This window comes from Euprymna scolopes, chromosome 30 (assembly GCF_053919585.1).
Source record: "Euprymna scolopes isolate OS-2025 chromosome 30, ASM5391958v1, whole genome shotgun sequence".
NCBI lineage: Eukaryota > Metazoa > Mollusca > Cephalopoda > Sepiida > Sepiolidae > Euprymna > Euprymna scolopes.
Genome location: NC_136511.1, coordinates 85914934 through 85940177, shown reverse-complemented (window position 1 = coordinate 85940177; position 25244 = coordinate 85914934). Strand labels below are relative to the sequence as shown.

General features: G+C 32.6%; 1 protein-coding gene across 11 annotated transcripts in view; it reads right to left on the bottom strand.

Moving 5' to 3' along the window:
* Window positions 1–665: 665 nt before the first annotated feature.
* Window positions 666–25244, bottom strand: part of LOC145254879 (uncharacterized) — a 182963-nt gene continuing 158384 nt past the window's right edge. For 7 of the 11 annotated variants that reach the window (XM_080113754.1, XM_080113758.1, XM_080113755.1 and 4 more), the window contains 9 exons: window positions 19376–19829; window positions 18499–18678; window positions 14064–14319; window positions 13178–13370; window positions 9091–9208; window positions 7753–7929; window positions 4392–4620; window positions 3062–3088; window positions 666–1990 (listed from right to left, as the gene is read on the bottom strand). In XM_080113754.1, the coding sequence (XP_079969880.1) occupies window positions 1605–1990; window positions 3062–3088; window positions 4392–4620; window positions 7753–7929; window positions 9091–9208; window positions 13178–13370; window positions 14064–14319; window positions 18499–18678; window positions 19376–19829 (2020 nt within the window). In that variant the 3' untranslated portion in view covers window positions 666–1604. Of the gene's footprint in view, window positions 1991–3061; window positions 3163–4391; window positions 4621–7752; window positions 7930–9090; window positions 9209–13177; window positions 13371–14063; window positions 14320–18498; window positions 18679–19375; window positions 19830–25244 lie in introns of all 11 variants that reach the window. The other 4 variants (XM_080113756.1, XM_080113757.1, XM_080113760.1 and 1 more) reach the window with 2 other exon arrangements.

The following is a 25244-nucleotide window of genomic DNA, read 5'->3' as shown; positions in this document are numbered from 1 at the left end:
TCCATGCCCCTGGCGATCTTGGATTTCAGATTTAGATGTTAAGTTAGAGTATCCTTTAATTATGGGAAGTGTTAGGGAAGTGGTTGGCTCAATGCCAGTTTAGCTTAGAAAGAATATGTCCGGTTTCATCTCCTGTAATTGAGTTTCAACCTCTGGAAGGTTGGAGCGTAGACTCCTGATGTTGAAGGAGACATGGGGTCTACATTGTAGCATGGGGTTCTAGGTTTATTCGTGTTTTTTTTTTCTGAAGATATTTTATGTTGAGGTTTTGGAATTTGTGGAACAGGTCGACAGACTTGGTTAGAGCAGGACAGAGATGGAAAGTAACAAGAAAAAGACAGGAATTTTTTTTTTTTTTAAAGACCTATTTTTACAATATAGTGGTGGTTAGTGGCAGCAATGATAATAGTAAAAAATAGAAAAAAGAAAGAGGGGGTATGAATGTAAAGACAAGACCAGTACACCTGATATATTTTCAATTTGAACTAATTTTACTTTTTATTTTAAAACTTACTGGGAGGGAAAAATATTGAAAATTTCTGTTTTTCAAAAACAGTTTAATAAACGAAAAGTTTCTTTTGTTTGTTTTTTTTTTAATGAAATGAGATTTCTTCAACTAATCTTTTTTATATTTAAAATGAAATAAAAACAAGAAAATAAATGAATGAATGAATAAATAAATAAATTTATTAAAAAAATTTTTTTTCCTTTCATTTTCTTTTTTTAAACAACAAAAAATTTATGAAAAATGTTTAGATTGAGTAGAAAAATTGTGAGGACCGGCAACAAAATCTGTCTTCGTCCTTTTCATTTTTCTCATTTTTCATTTTTTTCTTCATTACTTTTTTATTTGCATTTTTGAAAAAAAGGAAATCTTTTTTTCTTTCATTTGGTTCTACATAAAAACTGTTAGTCAATATAAACTAATCAGGAACTAAAAAAAAAAAAAAAAGGGTCAGCGATTGGATCAATTACAGGTAACAAATTGTCAAGCAACTTGGTCATTTTAGCTGCTTTTTATTTATTCATATATTTTTTTGGTGAGTGGGTGGTGTCATTTCAGGCCAGAAGTAGAGTGGAAAGGAAGGGGAGGACAGGCAGGTCAAGGCCATCAATACCATTTTCTCTGTGGCAGTAGAAATCTCAGAATTGACAATTACAATTAGAAATGGCATTACCTTCATTGGTTATAATTATTGGCAAAGAGAAAAAGCAGCAGAAACAAAATCTCTTCAAATAACCAAACGAGGGGAGGACAATTCTTACAATAAGTTCATTCACAAGAAGTCAACACCTTTCCACACCCACATACACCACCAATCTTCTATGGCTGACAACAACCAAATTTATTTTTAATTCTTAAAAAGACCGTCTTTTTTTTTTTTTTTTTTTTTCGCCCCCACCTCCCAAACATTTTAAAGTCAACCAGCAGACCCCAAATTGGGTTTGGTTCTATTTCTTTATTCACCATCTTTCAGAATTTTTTTGCAAATTTTAAATGTTGAGCAGATCCATTTTTCTTCTCCATATATATATTTTTTTAATTAAAGCAGACTCAAGTGATAACGTCAAACAATAACTTGAGTCAAAAATGGTGGAGGCATCTACTTTTTGTCCGAACTAGCTTCTTCTGATTTGGCATCCTTAATATGTGGACACTGGGGATTCCCAATAACTACCACTTCATCCCCTTTCATGTCAGGACCCTGTTTCATCGTAGGTTTCTTCTGTGGGTTCAAGAAGTTCTGTGCATGCTTAAGAGCTTCACTACGCTCCCGGGCCTGCTGAGCTCGAAGGTTACGACCCGCTCGCTGGCTGGGGTACTGCTGGAGCTGTGAGGTTTGAGAAACTGGTGGAGGGGGTGTAGATGGCAGAGCGGTCAGCGTCTGCATCTGGACATTTGGAGGCCTCTGTATTGGAGACGGATATGTGGCTCGAGGATGAGCATTGCCGGCTCGAACCATGTTACTCATCATCACTTGACGGACAACTGAAAAATATAAAGAAGCTGGCAATCATTATGTTAAATCAAAATGAAAGCAGTGTTACATCTATGTGCTAAGTACTATTGTTTTTTACTTTTAAGCCTGCATGCAAAATAAGTTTAATTGTTTAAGTAAATTATAAGGTTCTTTTCTTTTTATAAAAAAACAAAAACACTCAAATCAAGGCGATAACTATAAGAGGTCTGGCAGTCATGCAACTAAGCTCTATGAATTGTAGTGAAATAAGTACTCCTGTATACTGGACAAATCTCACTAGAATATTTGCAAAACTTAAAATTATTTTTTTCTCTCAGTTTTTCTTGTATTTTCCAACTTTGTTGATAAACGATTATGCAAAATGTTGAACTAGCTTTTTGATCGTATTATACAATTACTAACCATCTTATTTACTAATATTTCAATTAGTTGTTACAGATTGATGTTAGTACTGAATTATATTTTTATAATCTTAGGAAAGAAAGGGTTACCTTTCCCTACACCTCAATGTAGTAACCACTGAAAAGGGAGCCTTTGGTTCACCCTCAACTATGGTAAACCATCTACCAGGATACAATGAGTGAAACAATTACTTCACTATTCTTTAATCGAAAATTTGAGTCATCATTGCTCAGTGTGATTTTTAAGTATTTATTTTTTTAAATTTTATATTAGCCGTCCTGGACCAGATAAAATATTTTTTTTTAAGAAATTATACCAAAATGCATTATTGTACAACAATAAATTAATATTGGCTCGTCAGAAACAAATTTTGATTTGTTAGCTTAAATGATTTGGGGTTTTGAAAATTTAACATATTAGATATTTTGTATGAATTTTTTTTTTTTTTTTAATATCTAAAACTCCCTAATTTGTTGTGAATAAAATGATTTTTGTGCATTCAGTTATTTAACAATCGTGGATGTTATTTTTCTTTAATCAAAAAATGACTGGATATTACTAAAAAATCCTATGGTAAAAATGTTCTGTTTGTACTCATGGTGCATGGCTGCGAGGCCCATATAGATATTTGCCTCAAGTAGACATGTAAACAGAAAAATGTTCAGATTTATACTTACTGTTTCCACTGCAAAATGGAGAGTAATCTAAAAGTGCATCAATAAAAAGCTCAGCATTAATAAGACAACGGTAACAAAAAAATAAACGGAATTCTGGATGTCTTGATGAAGGAGGAAAAAAAAAAAAAAAAAAAGGAAAGTATTTTAATATTCAGATTTAAATAGAAAGCTCAATCGAAGAATAGTAATTAAAACAAAAATCCAAAAAGCTGTAGAGGTCAGAGGCACAGAGTGCAATTAGGGAGTTTGGAGAAATTGGACAATTCTGATTCAATTTGTTTAAAAGTGACACATGCTGAAGTATGCCATAACCATTTTTTGTCATTCATAAATGGTGATTAGCTTTAAATTAACAGCAAACAGTTCGATAAAGAGGTGGGAGATCAGGAATCACTCTGTTAAAAATTGAATTCACAAGGACTTGGAAAACAAGCCAGTGCTTAGTGGAACAAGGTTGTAGGGGGAATCATTTAAACACAGTCCTGAACAAAACATAAAAATGAGAGAAAGTAATTAAATTCAGAAAAAAATTTCTTTTGGTTTGAAAATGCTGATGTGTTTTCATCAGTTTTCTACCAAGTAAAATTTTTTTTTTCAATACAATTATGACGACAAAATTACAGCAAGAATTTAAAATGTTGAGTTGTCAGTATCAAATATTGAAGAGAAATTTTAATTTTCAATTTTTAAAAAATCTTTATGTATACTTTTGTTTTTTTTGAAAAGATGGTAATAGCATCTGTAATATTGAAATAATTATACAAATAAAAGGTAAATAATGACTTTCAAATCAGATATTCAAATATCTACAGAGTTGGAAGGCAGGTTATTATCCATTTATATACTGTATTCCTGAGCAAAACCTGGTTTATTCGCTCTTATATACAAGTTGTTTTTTATATTAATTCTAAATAAATTATTAAATTTTACATTAAAACAACATTTTAGTACAAGAACGTCCATCTCCATCTATCAAAAATTCTCTGAAGTGGCCATTATCACTCTTCTTTGAAGAAAAAAAAAATGGCAGCTCTTCAACCAAAGTGATACAGAAGATCAATTGGTTGTGGACCAAGAAAAGAAAGTTCCGATAGAAATCTTTTTTCTAAGACTACAGATTTTGAAGACTATACATTATTCAGTTCTCCATGCAAACATTTCAGGGTTAACCAAAGAAAATACAATGCTTGTAAGAGAATTCATTCCTTTTCTGTTGAAAATATTTTTTATTATAGATTATAGTTTATAATCTAACTTATTACAATCAAATATAAGGGTGGCAGTCTTTAAAAAGAAAAAAAAATCCTGTTACAATAATTATGAGTCTTACCTCCAGTTTGAACAGGCTGATGGACAGTCTGGTGGACAGGCTGATGGACAGGCTGACCAACATACTGGGGATTAAATTTATGACCAAATTGTTGCTGAACATTGGAGTATCTTGGAGTCGGCTGCCGATTTGATGGAGGGCTTCCAAATAATTTTGTGTTGGAACTTTGCACAGAAGTCAAATTGGCACCAAGATTGTTTGGCGTCAAGCTTTGAGGAGGCGATTTCATCTAAGAAAAATAATTTAAATAAATTTGACTTGTGACAAAATACAAAAGAGATAGTTGAAAAATAAATCTTAACAATAAACTTGTTAACTCAATATAAAATTTTAAATATATGATTTTACAATTTGAAATTATTGGGTTTCAAGCAAGATGATACTTCTAAAAGGATCCAGAATTGAGAACGGACATGTAAAAAACTAAATTACTAAATAACAAATACAGAGAACATTTTTAGAAAGATTTGGTAATAATATACAGTAATTTATAAAGTTAGATATGTATATATGTTAATATATTTCTATGAATAGGATTCACACCTAAAATTTATAAAGAGCCCTTAAATTTTAGACACTTTCTAAAGTCAAAATCATTAATTTTGATTAAAATTGAAAAGATTCTAGGCATGCGGTTTAGTAGCATTATATCTTGGCCCAAATTGTACTGCTCGAAGAATTAATTATACCCAATCTGGTATCCATCTGTAATGAATCTATTACTGCACTATCTTCTAATGTTTATTTTCCTGTAAGTAAATTTTATCACCTACTCCCTTGTAATGATATATGCAAAATAGTAAAAAAACAATTGATCATTTCTGCATCGATAATACTTTTTCATAACTCTTGTAAAAAATCTTTGTATGTAGCTCTAAAATGGTTGATTATATATATATATATATATATATATATATATATATATATATATATATATATATATATATATATATATACTAGCATGGGTACTCAGCGTTGCCTGGGTTGACATGAAGTTCCTTTGAAACACGCCTGCTATACTAATCATTTTCATCATGCGTAATGTGGATTCGATTTGCTTTTTATTTGTTTTGTTTCTAATGTAATCCCCCTCCAAAAAAAAAAAAAAAATCGAATTTGTCATATTTTGGGCTTTGTTTTGTTTATTAAATTGTTAGGTGAAAGTAGAGAATGGTTTCATAAAAAATTAAATTTATCGTTAAATTTTTGTTAAATTTATCGTTTCCAATGTTATTCCACCCCCTAGTTTTTTCCCTCCCCTCAATCGCAAAACTTAAAAATGCTAGAGGTGACATGTCTCGTTGAATGCTTGGTGGCCAAAAAGTGGGTGCTCATTTTATGTTAAATTTTTATAGAAAAGTGATCCCCCATTCTAACATGTTATTTTTATTTTTTTTATTTTATTTTTTTTCAAAATTTCTAATTTTTTTGCACTTATTTGCACTTCTGCAAACTAATAATATTTATAAAGGCTGTTTAAATGTATTAGACTGGCAAAAAGTAGATCTCCATTTTTTAGGGGGTAAACGCCGCTGAGTCACATTATATAAAGTTAGTTATCTTTTTAATTAGAAAATTAAGTTTGTAATTGATGAAATAAACGCGAAAAAAAAAAGTAAATTGTGGAATTTACGGGGGGGGGGGGGGGGGTAGATCTCCATTTTTTTTTTTTTTTTTTTTTTTTTTTTTTTTTTTTTTTTTTTTTTTTGGTATTAAACGACGCTGAATTACGCTGTAAAAATTTACCGATTTCTGTATTGCCTTAAGGAGTAAAATAAAACAAACAAATGAAATCTTTTCAGTTTTTTTCATAAGTGTTTTTTTTTTGTTAATATTTATAAAAAAAACAAAAGCCAAACATTTTTTCTATCTACACAGAATTATTTTTCCAGCTAGAAACTTAATGAAATTACCAAATGATATTTGGTGAACGTTTTTTTTTATGGATAGCATCTAGGGGCAAATAACTTTTAGAAAAAGTGAAACAAAAAAAAAAAAAGGGGCGCTGTTGGAAATATTAATTCCAAAATAAATTAAATATATTATCAATATAATTGTTATTTAAAATTTATTAAATAATTTTAAATAGAATACTTAAAATAATTCTCTCGCTAAAAGCATTAAGATACTGCTATTTAGTAAAATCAATTTTTCTTAATGTCATATGCAAATAAAGTGATCTCTTAATTGTATATTTTTCCAAGTAAGACACGTTTTGTATATATTAATCCAATTGTAAACAAAGACAGACAAGAATACAAATTTTTATATGCATATAATAAGATATTCAGCCAAATGAGAATAAGTTAAGAAAATTAGAAATTTGGTTTTGTAAAATGGGTTAAAAAAGAAAAAAAAATCAGGGGGCCAACTTCATATTTGTAAATCATGGAGAGAGAATGTTATCAAAAAGGTGAAACATTATGAATTATGAAAAAAAGCTCTATCTGAAGCTGAAGAATAACAAGTCCAATACATTGTGAACATAATTGTGAGAAGGAAAAGTTACTGTTATTTAGAGTATTCATATGCTTTAGATAGTATTGTTTCAACAATTGTACTGTTATTCTACAGGTGCTTTTTTGCCAAAGAACAAAAATGACAGCAAATTCAGATTCAAAAAGACAAAATTAAGTTTTTATAGTTAGATATTAATGGTGTTATTTCATTTTTCCATCAAAACAATCTTATGTTTGTATCATTCGGATAATAATTCATCTTTGGCACAACGTTTTGGTCGTTGAAATCTATGACCTTCGTTAGGTGTAAAATGCATTTTTTTTTTCAACTAGTTGAAAAAGGACATGGATTTTACACCTAACGAAGGTCATAGGTTTTAACGACCGAAACGTTCCAATAACACCCAAAATGAGAATAATTGTCCGAACAATCAAAACAATACAAACATTCATATCTCGTCTAAAAAAAATCAGAACTGCGTTAAAACTATTTTATATTTTGGAATTTTATTCTTTATAGACGAATAATGATAATTCTCAGCTTGGTCATATAACAGTTAACCGCATTATTTGTACATTCAGATGAAGTTTTATGGGGTTTGGAGGTGAATTCATTTCTACAGGTAATACCTCGATCATGGTTGACAGACTGAGAACTAGTTATCCATATGGATTAAATACTGGTTAAGTTCTAAATTCTACGTAGATTACTAAATTCACAAAGAAGTTACTCAAGTTAAAAAAGATGCACCTGAATAAGCTCAATGGTTATATTTGCTGAAATGTAAATATAAGAACCAAGATGAGAATGGTTATCTAAATAATTTAAGTTTGTCACTAGAGGTAAAAAAAAAACAAGAAAATAAAAAAACAAAGTTAAAGTTTTGAATTTAACAACTTACTGGTGTGTTTTGAGGCGAAAATTGTTGAGAGGGGTTATACTGCGATGCTTTGGAGGCCTGTTGAGGGGTCAAACCTAGTTGTTGGGAATGGGGTGGAGGCGGTAAAGATAGGTTTAATCCTGGTTGGTTGCTAAAGAACGTAGGGCCTCCAGCTGCAGCAACTTGCTGTATTGCACCCTTTATTTTAAAGAAAAGAACAAAAATCAAAGGACCTTTTTAAAAAATGTCACATCAGAAGAGGAAAAGTAGACAAATTAAAATTTAGGTTTGGTTGCTTAGTGAATCCATATTTCATGGTTACAGGATTTCGAATTGTTTGCAGTTATATTGCAAATTTGATTTGCAATCAATTTTTTAATTGGATTTTTACAAAATAATGTAAGCTACTAATTGCGTGTTAGCATTCAATCATCTGTCTTTTTTTTTTTTTTAAATTTTAAATAGTCCAATCCTATGTGAGAATACTCTACATACATTTAAAGTTTCAAAGCCTCTCAATAAGTAGAGTGAACATGTATTTGTGTATGTGTTCACTGCACTGGTCATGATCATTCACTTGTTACGTGAATCTCAATTCTGACACAAAGTCAGTGTTGATTAAACTGCTATAACAAAATTATTCTCCCTCCAAACAAAACCACAACTTCAGTTTAGACCCAGCAACAATTAGATATAGAGTGGTTACAATTATACTGAATGACTTGCAATATGAGTCCAACCAAAAATGGTCTATTAATTCAGGACCCAAAGGTTCAACTGTCTCAAACACCTAATTGATCCTACTCTGCCTTGGTGCTATTTGAAGTAGATCACAGTCACCTATCTGAAAATCATAGGTCAGCTTTATCATTGGACATAAAAAAGAAAAAAAACTTACAAAATAGAGCAATCCACATTATGGACTTGCTTGTAATATACATTTTTTTTTTTTTCAAATAGAATTTTAAAATTTCATTTTATCACATTTTTAGTTTCAATAAATATCCAATTAAAACGAAAAATAAATAATGTGCAGTGATCAAGATTTCATTGATATACACAGACAGATGTAAAGTTGTCTTATTTCATTAACCATGTGAAATAAGCTTTCATTTTTTTTTTTTTTTCCCATGACAGTGAGTGTAAAGATGAATGAACATAAGTCTTAATTAAAGGTGGCGCTGTTATGAACGGAATAAGTTACATGTGTTTTATGAAGAAGCTGTTAATAGGGCAGTGTTTAACAACGATCCTTCATATTTTACTTTAAAAACTGGGGTTGAAACAATTATTTTCTAGAAACTGCATATAAACAGTATTTTGATATTTTTATTTAATTCAAAAGCAGTGTTTGTTTACCTGTATACCAGTTGATGCTTGCTGCGCTTGGAAATAGCCAGTTTGTTGCAACTGTTGTTGGGGTTGCTGGTAAAATGAAGAAGTCGGCTGAAGTGCCTGAACATTCTGCATAGCACCTCTACAGAAAAGATTTAAAAAAAAAAAAAGTTGATTATAGTTTTTATATAACTGTAAGTTGTTAATTTATTTTTACTTATAAAAGGATTTGGATAGGAATTAAAACTATCAACAAAAAGGAGAGGAATAATTAAAACGATATGAGAGGGAGATAATAGCTAGTGATGACAGAGAGAAGATAAATTAACAATTGAAAGGAAGGGAATAATTGCAAATGGGTAAGAATATTTAAGTTGAAGTTAATGATTGGGTTGGGGGAGGCAATACATAATTTACATTTGAAGTTACTCTCAACTTTAAATAGTTGCTCCAATAAGGCTTAAAAATTAGTCGACCCTACTATTTCATACATGAGCATGGGGGAGAGAGAGAGAGAGCCAGATTCATATAATTACTAAGAGTATTAATAAAAGTGCTCCTATAGCATGTCCAGCTTAGAATGAACATCATCTGTTAGTGCCTGTATGAAATCATGTACAATCAGATTGAAAGATTTATCTCATGTAAGTTGGGTTGTTTTTTGTTTTGTTTTTTGTTTTTTTTAATTTTCAAACCTAATGCTTCAGATTTTTTTTTTTTTTTTTTTTTTTGTAATCATTACTGCAACCAAAAAATCATTATCATCATCATCTGGTTTTGTGAATGGGTTTCTAAAACGTTTCATGCCTGCTCTCCATACAGTCCAATCCATAAGGCTAATACTAATCATGTTGCAAGCAATCAAATCACTTCATTTGCACTCAAGCTAGGTTTTCTTTGATCTTCTATGCACCCTCATACCAAGTGTATCCTTGTAAGTTATGGAGCTGATACAGGAGGTCGAATGCTGTATATGGCCAAACAGCATGACGCTCTGTAAGATATTTACCCAAACTTATTAATACCAAGCTTCAGATAGAGCATAGCTGAAATAATTTGCTTCTCTATTTTATTGCCACTAGCTATAGAGTTATTTTTTTTTTTTTAAACAAAAATCTAAAATGTTGAGGTGCTAAAAAGACGAGAGTGTACAATTAAAAACAAGCAAACCTTTATGCTTCAGGATTTATTTTTTTTACAGTCACCACTATTCTCAATGAACATTTGCCAGCCTCTTTTGATGCCTCTATTGTAAAAGACAGGAGTGCACTTTGTCACTCATATGGCATCACTTTGAAATCGACAAACCCATCTCCTAATTGTGCTGACATCAACAGCATTGTAAAGGTTCAACAGGTGCCAATGAATGTTGATCAGTTCAATATTTTCTGCATGGAGAAATTCAATGATGCATCTCTACTTCTGATGACGTTCATGAGTTGCTTTCTTTCTCACACTGTCAATAGCTGCATGAGAAATGGAACTTTCTGATCATGAATGGATAAGTTCAGTCAACGTACTAATGCAATTTGCAATCTCCTCTGATCCATTCGGGCAGAATAAAAATAGAAGGCAATTACTTTGAAATGTCCCTCATTATATATATATATATATATATATATATATATACACTCATTTAACTAGTTGAAATAAGAAATTATATGATTGGTGGGTTGGCCCCAATAAATAAATCAAATGTGATAAAATAATAGACATTAAAACATCAGATATATCTATGGAATAGATTAAAACAAAATAAGGTGGTATATATATATATATATATATATATACATATATATATATATATAAACTAGGAGTTAATTTGGAATTATAGGTAAAAAAATAAATTAAACTATACAAATTAACATACATAATGGAGGGTGTAGAGCTACCTATTGGTCTGATTACAATATTTAAACATGTTAAATAAATAGTTGATAATATTAAAATTTCAAATTACAAATAAAATAAAAGGGTAAATGGGAGGGTGAGAGAAGACAAAATATTATGTTATAATAGCATTAATGATCCTTACAAAAGCATAATTAAAATTACATCATTAAATATTAATTTATATACCCAATTAAAATAAATTATTATAGGATTAGTATATTTTAAAAATACAATTAAATTAGTGTACTTTTTTTAAATAAAAGTGAGTGAATGTAAAATGTACTACGCAATTTAACTAGTTTGGAAATAATTATCAAAATTTCATTGAATATCTGTACATAATTACAGGTGGAAAAATAATACATTTTTAGAGTACTTTAAAATTAAAATAAATAATAGTAATTAATAAAATATTAAGCAAATCAGGTTATAATTATATGATAGCTCAAATTAAAATAAATTCTTTTTAAATAATAATGTAAATGAATTAAAATAAAATTGAACAAAATGTACAAATTAGTTAATGAATATATGAAAGATCAAAGTGAAATATGTCAATAGTAATTTAAACTAAATCTTAATATAAAAGTATAGCTTAAAGGATACTGAATACTTTATTATTACTATTGGAAACATTCCAAATAAAGTATAGGATCTAATTTTAATATAATAATGATACAATAAAAAAATTTAAAAATTGGGGTATATTTGAATTTAATAAATTAGACTAGATTAAATATAATTATGAAAGTAAAAGTAATAGATATACCAGGTAACCGTTGATTTGAAAATTATAATTGAACTGGGTATATTAATAGATAAAAAAACTCCTAATTATAGATTAATTTATTTGAAATGTTTTTGAATATTAAAATTTAAATAAACAATCTAATCAATGAAAATACAAATTGAATTAATATAAAATGAAAACAATAGAATTAGATAAATATATAATTTATTAAACTGGTAAAAAAATTCTAAGATTGTATAAAGGGAAAGAATTCAAATTACTTAGCAAGATTGAAGAAAATGTAATTAACAATCTATGAATTTTTCATAGATTATTGATTGAAGTAGATATATTTTTATATACACATATATGTGCCCATGTATGTTTGTGTATGTATGCATCTGTTATTGTATAAATGTGTGTGCGTATGTTTAGATGTCAGTTTTATGTATACATTTATCTGTATCCACCCCCTCTCTTTTTAACTAACTTCTTCCCTTTTCAATATAAATTTTGTTAACAGATTTCTTGTTTTGACTCCTTCCCCTCCCCTCTTTCATAGATAACTCAACAACGTTCATCTTTCCATATCTTGTGATGCTATAAATACACTGACACCCCCCCCCCTTTTTCTTTTAAGTTTTAGCTACATCCATAGCAAGAAAAGATATGGAGTTGGCAATCATCACCATGATATTTACTTTAATATGTTTCACATAGTGACAAGTGTTGAATGACTTAAAAATTGACTCCCAAACTAACCTATCACAGCCACGTTTCTATTTACCATTTTTCCTGAAATCCTTTATTACTTCTAGCGTTTTTCCTTGCCTTCCTTGCTATCCCAACTATTCTACATCTACTAATCCAATCATTACAAAATTTAGTCTCCTGTCCTGAACATATTTTCTATACTGTTCAGATTTAATCTTCTTCTGAAGACAGAGCATATATATCATTTCTCTTCATGCAATTCATTAGGAGAAAAAAAAAAAAGACAAAAAATGAAAATCACACAATGGGATTTTATAAATGTAGAAAACCACAAATTGTTTACATCAATTTTAATACAAGTAATGAAAATTAGTTTTTTGTTGAAAGTAGGAACTCGAGTTTATTTTCAGTGGCCTTATTGCTGTTGCTTCCCTTATCTTTTAATCCTCACATTCTATGAGCAATATTTCTGACAAAAGTGAAAGTATTTTCTGATTTTGAATCTATCCATCTAATACTTATCATTAGTTATTTTTTTTACCTTGAAGTAATTATTTCTTTTTCTTTTGAAGCTCCTTAAATCAAGTGGCTTCATGCCTCATCTGGAACGATTTCCATAAAAAATAACAGACTAATAATTGACATTTTGTCTAACTTTGTCTTTGCTGAAAAGCAAATAAATCAGGAATCATTGTGGTTTTCTTTTTTGAAAGGGTTCAATTAAAACTGCCTAACTAAAAGAAAAAAAAAATCTGTATATAAAGCGAAACTTACCTGGTCTGAACAAGTGGTGATCCAAGAAGTTGAGAACTGCTGACATTCTGAGCTGTTTGCGTGTTCCCTAACATCGGGCTAGTTCCAAATACTGTATTAGGGTAAGGGAAAATTAGTGGAGTTTGTAAAGAGGAGCCTCCAAGGCCTTGATTATACTGAAGGGAAGCAGGGCCAAGGTTTTTCTGCAATGTGCCTAGAAAAAATTTTTTAAAGTTGAAAAAAAAAAGAAAAAAAAAGAAAAAAAAAAAAAAAATTAAAATTCAGCTTCTCCATTTAAATATCACTTCAAAGTGCTATTTTCATCACATTATATGGACGCATCTTAGTTTAGATACATCCAAGAATCTCTATGGAAGGCTTGTTCATTAGTCTGTCATGCTTAGATTTGAAAGAGCATTTCTGTCAGTTTGCCACTGCTTGAAAAAGTACTTTTGATATGACAGTATGAAATGAAAAAAAAAAAAAAAAATTCTGTTAATTAGTTACAATTTTGAAAGGGTATTTCTATCAGTCACTGACAAGTCTATAAAAGGATTTTTATCACTTAGTCAAATAAGTTTGAAAAAGAATTTACTTGCCTTTAATAAACAAGTACAATACGAGGTTAGTTTTTAATGTAGGTAAAATTCAGCTTTTAAAAATAGGCGTTCTAGATTAGGCAAAAAAATTGAATTGCCTCTGCCTAAAAAGAATTCCACTTCATTGTCTAAAGACAGAAAAAGTGTTGTATCTCCTAAAAAGCCAAGAATTTGAAAAGGCCACTTCTGCCCGTCAAGTCACGCATGCATGTAAAGGGATTTTCTCATTAAACATGCAAATTGAATGCATGCATCTTAATATCAATTCTTATTTTTCAAGTAAAGAGCATAAAAGCAATATCACTTACTGTAGTCCTGCGTTGGTTGTTTTACAGCAGTTGACATAAGTGATGTCGTAGCAGAAGAAACCATGACCGTATTTTGCTGACCTGCGGTCTGAGCATAGGGCTGGTTTCTAGGCTGATAACCAGTCAGCTGAGAAGTCTGATACAACTCGTGTTGGGAAAGGGTAGTTGGTAAGAACAGGTTAGGCTGAGTAAGGTTAGCCTGTCCCATTTGAGGTTGTGGCTGAGATAAACTGTACCCGTAACTCTGTTGGCTGAACTGAAAGACAAAAAATAAAATGCTTTAACATTCATTTACTAGCTATACATGGCCACGTCGTGCCGTGGCTCAGTTTGTTTAAATAGAAATACAATTAAAAACAAAAAATTCAATTTAAAATATCAATTTACTGAGTGAGTGTGTGTGTGTGTATATATATATATATATATATATATATATATATATATCACGAAAAGTTGCATTCTGTAATGTTAATATACATTTATTATTTATTTTTTGCAATTATTTGAACTACTAAATTTTTTTTTTTTTTTAAACTCGCACACACAAACATGGATACATGGACTATAATAAAAACCATTAGCAACGTGTTTTTTTTGTTTTGTTTTTTAATATTTTCAGTACTTGGGGATACACAATGTTTATAGCAAACGTCCAGCGAATTGTGAAATGCAACACATACAAGACAGTAATGAACTCAGCATGTAACAAACTTGACATTGTGCGAAGTAATACATCTCTTAGTGACGCCAGATTGTAATTTTAGTAATCATTCATTTATGAAGTGTAGAATTGGATTCTGGAATATGCAAATTATCAGAGTTCAGCCAATCAGAATGGACGGAGATTGCAAAGGGAGCCATTATTATTTATGAATCGGAAACTATGAAGATTATGTTAAGTCTATGTATTTATTAGCCAGTTATGGATGATTAAAGCATAGAATGTGTGGAAAGTGCAAAATTCATTCTGATGACAACTGGGAGTAGTGGTAAGACTAAATATTTAGAGAAAAATCTCTAAAGATGTTGCAATTGTGATGGTGTTGCTCGTTGGATGTAATGTAGTATTTTATTATCATGACTGACTATGTCTGAAATGGTGTTCGAAAGCTACATACTAGATGTATTGAATTTATATGTGGCATCTGTTACAAAAGGACAATACTTTGGTCCAGAGGAGAATTTCTGCAGTCATTTTATTATAAAGGAGATCAAAACATAATCGAGAAAGAAAAAACAAAAACACTAATTTTTATAATTAACATTCCAAACTTATTGTGTTTAATGGCTTATCCACTTTAACGAGTGATTTAATGCTGACTTTCGATTCTTAAATATTTCATTTGTGCGGCTAAAATATTGTAGATCAGTAATTTTTGTACAAAATTATTGTAGATTATTTAAGTTCTAATGATTTTATACCTTAAATTATTTAGTATAGTTTAGATAGGATAAAGATTTTGTATATGTTTTTAGGTGTGTGTAAAAGCAACTCTATAAGTCACTGTCGATTGGTCTTTCCATAACACTTTTGTGCTTGGCCTTTTTGGTTAAGATCAAAGGTCTGTTAATAGATGCTGTTCTTAGCTTTTTAAGCTTTTCTTGGCCTTTTGGCCAAGATCAAAGTGTATCTGTTCCGACAGATACTGCAAGCAAAGACCATATGTGGGGGAAACCCCACATAAGACCTTGGTCAATGTAGGGGCAACCCTTTATACCAATTGTCACTACCCAGCTCCCCGGGGAGTTGGTCCCCATTTCCCCTTCACTCCTCACATTAAAAATCGGCCTTGTGCCTAATTTGCTCGGTGGGGGAGCAATTAAATACCCTTATGTTTGTAACTTTGTGATATAAAGTGGGGGATCACTTTTCTGTATTAATTTAATGTAAAATAATCACCCACTTTACAACCAGTCAGTCTCAAAGCCATTCAAGTCATTCTCCAGATCATTCAAGTTGTTTTTGAAGGATTCCAGTTATTTTTTTAAGTATTCAAGTCATTCTTAAGGTCATTCAATTCATCTTTAAGTTCATTAAAGTCATTCTAAGTCATTTACTTTTTATTTATTTAAGTCATTTCAGTCCATTTTTCGGTCATTTTAGTTTATCTTTTAAGAATTTCATGTTAATCCTACATTCACACATTCATTCATTACACGAGAGAACGCGACTAATGGCTATCGGCCTTGTTTTAAATAGGTATTTCATGTTTGCTTTGTAAATCTTGGAAGGTAAATATGACCATATAATTGGCCAGGGCATGTTTTTAAATAGAATGCTGTTTGGCATGCAGTCTATAATATATTTACTAGCAGGGCTCTCGCAGAAGTTTCACAGTTGGCGTTCTTCATATATCTCTAATTTATTGTTAATATTTCTCTTGAATTGTTAAAAATAAATTCTCTTTTCTTCCATAAAATTGATACTTTAAAGTAATAAAACAAAATGTTACTTTTTAAATTTACAAAAAGACGTTTTTGATCATAATGTTTTATAATGTTATTTGTCTCTTCACTTTGATAACTTATGTGCGGCATGAATCTCCTATATGTCATAATGAAGTAGTTCTTGGTCATTATAACTATGAAAAGTGTTAGAGACTTTGTTTTAGTGTTATAAGGATGCTCAATTTTTTTTTATCTATGCTACACATACAGTAGTTCTAAAGATTGAGATCTGGCAAGATAAGAGTTCAAACGTTTGAGGTCATGTGATTATCTACTTCTTTTGTATGGCGATTCCTTTACCTTCCCTGATATAAGATGACCTTCTGTTCCTTCTACAAGTAGTGTTGTTTTCTTTTAAATCGATCACGTAGATCAAGGATTATACCAATGAATAAATATAAAAGCTAATGCATTAATAATATGTCTCTCATCTAAGGCTTTTAACTCTTTGTAAATAAAGGATCATGCAAGTTTAGGAATAGCTCTATATCTAAATTGCTACATTCAGCTGTCATAAATCAAATATGTGCCTACCATTCATACTACTGATATAAATATAGGAAAGATGAATTCAAATAATATTCATACTATAGTAAAAATAAGATATCCTCAATACCTTATCTACATCAACATGCAAAAGTTTTGATTCAATAAATTAAAATGTTAATTTCTTATTAGTTAATATTTTTACCATGAAAAATTATTTTTTATTTATTTATTTTTTTTTTATTCAATCTTCACCTCAAACAAGACAAATGCCACTTTGAAGTAGGGGGCTACTATCGGGGATAATTTGCGGGGGCATTATGAAGGGAGATGAGTAGAAAGATGTTTGTTCATATTACAGTTGAACTTCTGCATATCAGTACAGTTGGGAAAGCAGAATCCCGGAAGGGAGTTCCAAAGACTTGCAGTTTTGGGGAAGAAACTATTGGAGTAAAAGGCTTTCTTACATCTAGGGATCTCTACTGTAAAGGGGTGAGAAAGTTGCTTGTCGGGTTTGTCGGGGGTAGTCACGTCATGCTTGTAGTTTGTCAGAGCAGCCACCATTAAAGTATTTGTAGAACAGGCAGAGAGATGCAACATTTCATCGATGGGACAGAGGCTGAAGCTTAGATGACAGTTCAGAACCTATCAGGTTGGCGACTCTTTTGAACCCTCTCCAAGAGTGAGAGACAAGCAACAGATGCACCAGCTCAAATGTGACAGCAATACTCCATACATGGGCGAATGGTGGCCTTATAGGAGCTACAGGATACTTTCAGGCAAAGTAATTTTCTGGCACGGTAGAGAGAGCTTACCTTCTTTTGCAGCAGCCTTGGCAATGCTCTCAATGTATATATTCCAGTTCATGTTCCCTGTAAACATTAGGCCGAGGAGTTTAAAAGAAGTACTTTCAGGCAGTGTATTCTCAGCCATTGCTATTGGTGGTAGAAAAGGTTTCTTGTAGTTATTGAAGGAAACAAGCTTAGTCTTGGCAGCATTGAATGTGACCATCCATTTTTGTCCCCATTCCACTACAGATTGGAGGTCATCCTCTAGTGATTCTGCCATTTCCTTAGATATGTGTTGATTCGTTTTCCCTTCATGCCTGTCATAGAGGGTGGTGTCATCGGCAAATATACCCATCTCCGAAACAATTTTATCAGGGAGGTCATTTATGAATATCAGGAACAATAACGGTCGAAGGATAGACCCCTGGGGTACTCCCGCATTTATATCATATTGTTTAGATGTACGACCGTCGAGGACAACTTGGATTTTTCTCTTAAGGATTTAATTACATTTATTATAAATATTTATTTATATAAATATGAAAATTATAAATTATTTTTAATATGTAAAATCCTTTTTTCAAAATAACCCTCTTTAATTTAATTTTATTCTTTAACCCAAAAACATTTATACTTGATAAGGAAAACTAGGAAAGTAATATTCTGAGAGGAAAAAGCTTTCAAAATATAAAATATGGAAAGATGTTTCTCACCCGTGGTTCTTGAGCCAATAATTGAGATGAACTAAGTTGATAAGGAGTAACTTGTGGTAATTGATTGGCCAACATTTGAATGGCTGGACTAGGAATCGGTAAACTTGGAATCAGGTTTGCATTGCTACTCGAGACACCAGGCAATTCTTGAGGTTGAGGTTGTACCTGTTGTGGCTTTACCTACAATATTAGCAATAAAAAAGTTTTATTTACATGTCTTTGTAGTAACATTAGAGTCCTCAATTAAAAAAAAAGTTGTTCATATAAAATAGTTACATCTATTATGTATACTAAATATAAGTTTCACCAAGGCATTTTTTCTTTATGATTCAATAACAAAAAATAAATCTGAGTCCGGATAGAAAAGTTAAAATTTTTCTAATTAACCATAATTTATAACTGAACAAGTCTTATCTTTTAGCTATTTCTCTTGCCCTATACAAACACTCAAAATATTTCTTTATAAATGTAAGTATTTAGAGAAATAGTAACTCTTTCTAGTTTCACAATATTCATACACATCAATATTTTTTAATCATACAAGAATTTAATATAGGTCAATTTATGAAGTTTCGAATGAAAGTAGAACAAATAGTAGTGGTGGTCACAGGCACATCTAATATATGCATGTCAAACATGTGGTCTGCAGGCTGCACGCACCCCAATATAAGTTTATTTGTTGATGAAATAATTTTTATTAAACAAATTCAGTTATAATTACAAGAGTGCAGCCCTTATGACATCACAAACATACTCCTATGGCGCTTGTGGAACAGAGTTTGACATGCTTGATCTAATATGTATATTAGAATTGACAACAGAGAGAGGAGGAGATGAAGATGGAGTAAATGAAAGAGAAAAGAATAGTTAAATTCACCTTGCAAACATTACTCTGTTCAACGAAAGATGGCTTTGGCTCCCCAACATGACTTGTTATATGGCTAGTCACGGTCAAGGGCAAAGGCAATGTTTCTTGAGAGTTTGACACCAGGTTTGCTCCAGGATGAGACAGGGAAGAAACATTCAATGCAGGGCTATTCAGCTGAGGTTCTTCCATGCCCACCTGTGGTTCCAATTGGTCCACGCTTTCTAATGGTGGTTGAACCACAGCAGCAGGACTTGAAGCAGCAGCAGCAGATGCCATGTCACCTGTAGTAGTTATAGTAGTAGTCGTATTATTATAAACAGGATAGGAGGAATTTGGTGCAGATGGCTGCTGCTGTTGAGTCTGTGCCGGTTGTGGCAGAACAGCCACACTGGCAGTGTTGTTACTCTCGGAGGACACAACATTATTTAATAGAGAAGATTGAGCAGGAGCGCCACTGGTCATCCTGCAAACACAAAAAAACAAAAAAAGAAAAGAAAAAACACAATGTAAACGGTTTCCTTTTATAGTAAATGTGAAAAATATATTAATTATTTAGAAGTTGGTGGGGATAAAACGTGCTGTTGAATAATTGTTTTGACTGGAAATGATTATTTTAAGAAGAAGTACCATGAGGTCTGATAGTTCTGATGATTATGTTGGAACAGGATCAGTTTGAAGTCATAAAAACTCAAAATCTTCCAAAAGTTGGTGTGGCACTGTGCTTAGCATTACATAAAGGATTGGCCTGAGCAGAAAGAATTAGTGCCTTGCAAAAAAAATAGGGAGAGTCATCATCAATGACCCTTTGGTGGACAGAGACAGAATACTCTTTACATCACTGCACATCAAGCTCAGCTAAATCAAGCAGTTCACCAGGGCTCTAGACAAGGATGGTAACTGACAAGCAGAAGAGATTCCATCAAGACCTGAGAGAAATGAAGACCCGGTATCAATCAGGGTCACTGGGATGCAGTCATGATGGTTGACTACTGTTGGAATCTGAAGAGATTTCCTTATCACTGAGCATTCCAGGACTTTGAAGAACTGGAAGTTAAAGCTCTGAAGTTTGAACAATGGTGAAGGAATATGCAATTTACACATACTTACCTTTATCAATACCCACCATTCAGTTTACAGTAATCAATATTGTTGGTAAAACATTTTTTTTTTCTCTTAAAAACATTAACGATGATGTCAGCTGATAATGCCATAAAAATGCAATCGATTTTGTTGCAAGACCACGAGTTTGATTTTTCAAATCAACTTGGCACAAAAACATTACCTGATGGAAAGAAACGAATGCCATTTCCCCGATTCAGCAGTGCAAAATTACCTCATATATACATCTCAGCAGTTCAGCCCGGCTTTGCTCAGACCCTATGTACTGTTCATAACTTTATATCTATAATATAAAGCTGAATGTCTGTGTGTGTGTCTGGTCACCAATAGGTTCCTATATGGTTGACTATTATAGAAAACTGATTACATATAATGATAGATGTATTGAGAGACAGGAATGGGTATGTTTGATCTGGCATAATGATTCATTAAAATTGTAGGTTCTGCAGACGCGCCTAGTCCACAAAGTATGGAAATAAAAAATTTAAAAATTAAAAAAAAAAAAAAAAAAACGTTTACAAGTGTTTTTCATATAGATGTACATAATACTTTGATAAGTATGTTTTAACTTAAATAGGGATGGTATAATAAAATTGTGGGGTCTTCGTTCGCACCTAACCTCCATTGAATGGAAATATGTCACAAAGTTTAACAAGGTTTTTTAATATAGATCCACAGAATATTGTGATAAGTGTTTCAGTGTGAACAGGTATGGTATAATAAATTATGGGGTTTATCGATTTTATTTTTACTTTCATCATATTTTGCTTTGGTTGTAATACCTCCAAATTCGAAGCTATCTCTTTACAACCCTTCCTTTTCATAACCTTTCATCTATAAATATAAAAGCGCAAATGTATGTATGTATGTTCGCTTTTTCTGTGTATCTACAAAAGGCTTCTTTCAGAGAAGCAGTCGCTCGCTTAACAACTTTTTAAAACTTTTATATCACATAAAAATCGTAATATCTCACAGTTAACAACGAAGCTGGGGGGGGGGTCATCAGTAATTTGTTTATGTTAGACTTGAAGACATCCAAGTTATAGTCAGGTGGGAAACAGGCAAACGGAAGAGAGTTCCACAGGCATGCACTTCTAAGAAAGAAGCTTTGTTCATGGAATCTATGTTTTGATTTAGGCACAGATAAAGAGTGGGGAAAATTATTGACAGTGGTTTCAGTTAGACGGGTGTTTATCAGGAAAGATTGGCGATGGGGGGACCAGAGAGTGGAGCTCAGACGAGCACTTGTCATGAAAATAACGATAAAACAAAGATAGGCTCGTAATGTCTCTTCTGTGGCAGAGGTTGCAGGGAAGAGAAAAGGACATCCCCCACTAAGTCACAAAGTCTATTTTGTACTCTGTCAAGGCAGGATAGGCTGTTTTTAGCAGCTCCTGACCAGATGTGGCAGCAGTATTCCATCCTTGGACGTACTTGGCTTTTATATAGATAGAGAATTGCATCAGTAGTGAGATATCTTCTGGAGCGGTAGAAGGACCCCACCATTTTCCCAGCGACCTTGGCAACAGACTTGATGTACATATTCCATTTTAGATCAGGAGTAAAGGTCAAACCTAGAAGCTTGTCAAAACATGGAGTCTTCCCAAGACGATAGCCTTCCATTTCAATTGATGCTAGGGAATCAGAGCGTTTATGATGTAAAGATAGGAGCTTGGTTTTAGATGCATTAAAAGTAACCAGCCACCTCTTCCCCCACTGTTACCACGCACTTAAGATCAGAGGAGAGAGAATCAGAGAGAACTTTGTCATTTACAGCCATAGATGGTCGTGTCATCAGCATAGATGTCAACGATGATTTAAGTATGTGTTTTGGGAGATCATTGATGTAGATCAGGAAGAAAGTTGGGCGCAGGATGGATCCTTGAGGGACTCCAGCATTAATACTTCGGGCCTCTGATTCTGCCGATCAACCACTACTCTTATGAGCCCATCAGTAGAAATGATTTAATAATTGAGAAAACATTTCCAGTTATACTGTAGCTGGAAATCTTGTGAAGTAGGCTTTTATGCCATACCTTATCGAAGGCCTTTGATATGTCAAGAGCAATTGCCCTAGAAAGGAAGCCTTTGTCAAGAGATTCACTAATCCTATGAGATATAACCGTTAGCACATCTGCAGTAGATCTTGCAGAACGGAAACCATATTTCGTGTCACTAAGAAGGTTATTTCTGCTAAGGTGGTTGACTACTTTATTTAATATGGATTCCAGCAGCTTACTCCTGACACACAGGAGACTTATTGGTTTGTACTGAGAGGGAGGTGACTTATCACCTGAATTCTTAAATACAGGGCATACTGATGAGGTTTTCCAGGATGTTGGAAAGTACTTCTCCTTAAGGTAACGCTTAAACAGTTTTCTAAGTATGGGGACAACTTCTGGTTGAAGCTTTTTCAGCACTATAATTGGAACGCCACCAGGCCCAATTGCTTTACTGGAATCAAGGTTCTTGATTAGCTTGGCGACCTCACGCACAGATATTTGTATGTTTCATAGCGTGTTGTCCATTATAGGAGGAAATACGGGGAGTTGATGGCCTTCCTTGTCTGATGCTGACGAGATGGCGAGGATAGAACGCACGCTTCTGTTCAGGATTCTGTTTCCTATTTGCCAAAACTGGTGGCAACCAAGCCACTGCTCAGCTACTTTGGATTTAACGGATGGATGGATGGGTTATTTAACCAGCATATCAACCTTTGTGGGTCATTTAATGCTGAGGAGGTTATTTTGTTATGTTTGTTTGTTGTTTATTAGGTAATTTGATTTTGCTGGAAAGGTTGTTTGGTTGTATTTTGTCTGTTATTTGGGTTTTAGGTTTTTCTGAAGTGGTTATTTGGTTATGTTTGTTTGTTGTTTATTAGGGTTTTAGATTTTGTTATATAATCTTGTTTCTCTTAGGAATTTCAGGATATTGCCAGAGTCCACTCCGTGAAAAAGATCTTTTAGACTACCTTCACGGTAGTACCTCATTCGTATCTGCTAGAGATCCACGCAGTCTTATCAGGATATGTTTCACTGTGTAAAGCTCATGACATGACACACAGAATGGGGCCTCTTCGCCTTTTAACAGGTACGAGTGAGTGATCCTGGTGTGTCCTACTTGAAGTCTTGCCATTACTGTTTCTTCTCTTCTTGTCTTCTCTCAGCTAGAGGTCCTGCCCTCCGTTCTTTTCCCGAGGTTGGGCTTCACCTGCTGGAGCTTGTTATTCTTGCAGGCATTCCATGACTCCTGCCACTTGGAAGTGATATATTTGTTGATTAGGGGTTTGTAATCAGTGTGAGGTACTTTTGTATTTCTGATATTCATTTTTAAAGATGAATTTCTTTTTCGTTGCCTTTGAGTCCTATGTGGCTGGGAATCCAGCAGAATATGATGTCAGTGTTTTTGGAAATAGAGGTGATTCTTTCCAGGAGGTTTATGATTAAGGGGTTGTTCAAGTTTTTGTTATATAATGACGTTAAGACTGAAAGTGAATCAGATAATATTAAATATTTATTTTACTTGGTTTTTTGGATGATGTCTAAAGCTAGGTCTATGGCTGTTGATTCAGCACTGAAAATTGAGCAGTTGTCTGGAAGACGTTTTTGTAGTATAATGTTGTTAGATATGGCTGCACTTCCAGCTTTGTTTAGTCCTTTGGAGCCATCTGTGTAGAACTGTATGGTTTAATAATATTTTCTCTCCCATTGAAGAAGTTTGTGTTGCGGGTGGAAAACAATTGTTTGCAGGGTTTGATGGACATGAGAGTTTAAGCAATATTGAAAGGCTATTTTTTTCTGTCTAAGTGTCAGTGGAGATTCGTTAGACTGTATATAGGCTTTCCACTGGTGAAGTGGTGAAGGCTCCGAGAGCCAGTCTTAAACCTTGGTGGTGTATTGTGTTCTTTTATATACGATTCTCTGGTTGCCCCATATATGAAGCATCCATAATCCAGCTTGGATCTTATTAAGGAACGGTATAGTTTAAGTAGTGTGGTCCCCCCCTTTCTAGTATAATTGGGTAATGGTCGCTTCCGCATGTGTTTTCCAGTTGTAGTCCATAAATAGAGTTGGGTCGCAAATTGCTAAATCAATAGCTGAGAGAGTGCCTGTTGCTGGGTGTAGATATGTATTTTCTTTGGTGTTGAGTAGGCATAATTGATTTTGGTTAAGTAGCGTTTCGATTATTTTACCACGTTTGTCATTTCTTGTACTACCCCATAGTTCGTTGTGGCCGTTTAGGTCCCCCATTAGTATGAATGATTTTGGTAGTTGTTGGATTAGGGTATTTAGTTCAGTTTCTTTTATTCTTTCACTTGGTGGGATGTATAGTGAACAGCATGTTATTTTTTTATGGAATGTTGCGGTTATTGCAATAGCTTGCATGTTTTTGTTTATGTTTATAAGTAGTGATGATCCTCCTGTAGCTATGTTTGAATTCTTGTTTATGTAGTTATGTAAGCAGTAGTGTTTTATATTAATTGTATTATCTTCTTTTAGGTGGGTTTCTTGTAGGACAATTATAGCAGGGCAGAAAGTTTTTATAAGTAGTAATATTTTTTCAACGTTGGGTTTTGTTCCACTGAAGTATTTTATAAGCCATGGTTTGTCTTTTTCTGGTTTTGGACTGTTGGTGTTTATGTCTACATCCATAGTTTCGATGTTTACTTGGGTGTTCCGGGTTTCAGATCGCGAATGGGGTCGCGGTGGGTGGTGGGATCTGTTTATTTTGCTTTTATTGGTAGCGGTCTTGTGGAGTT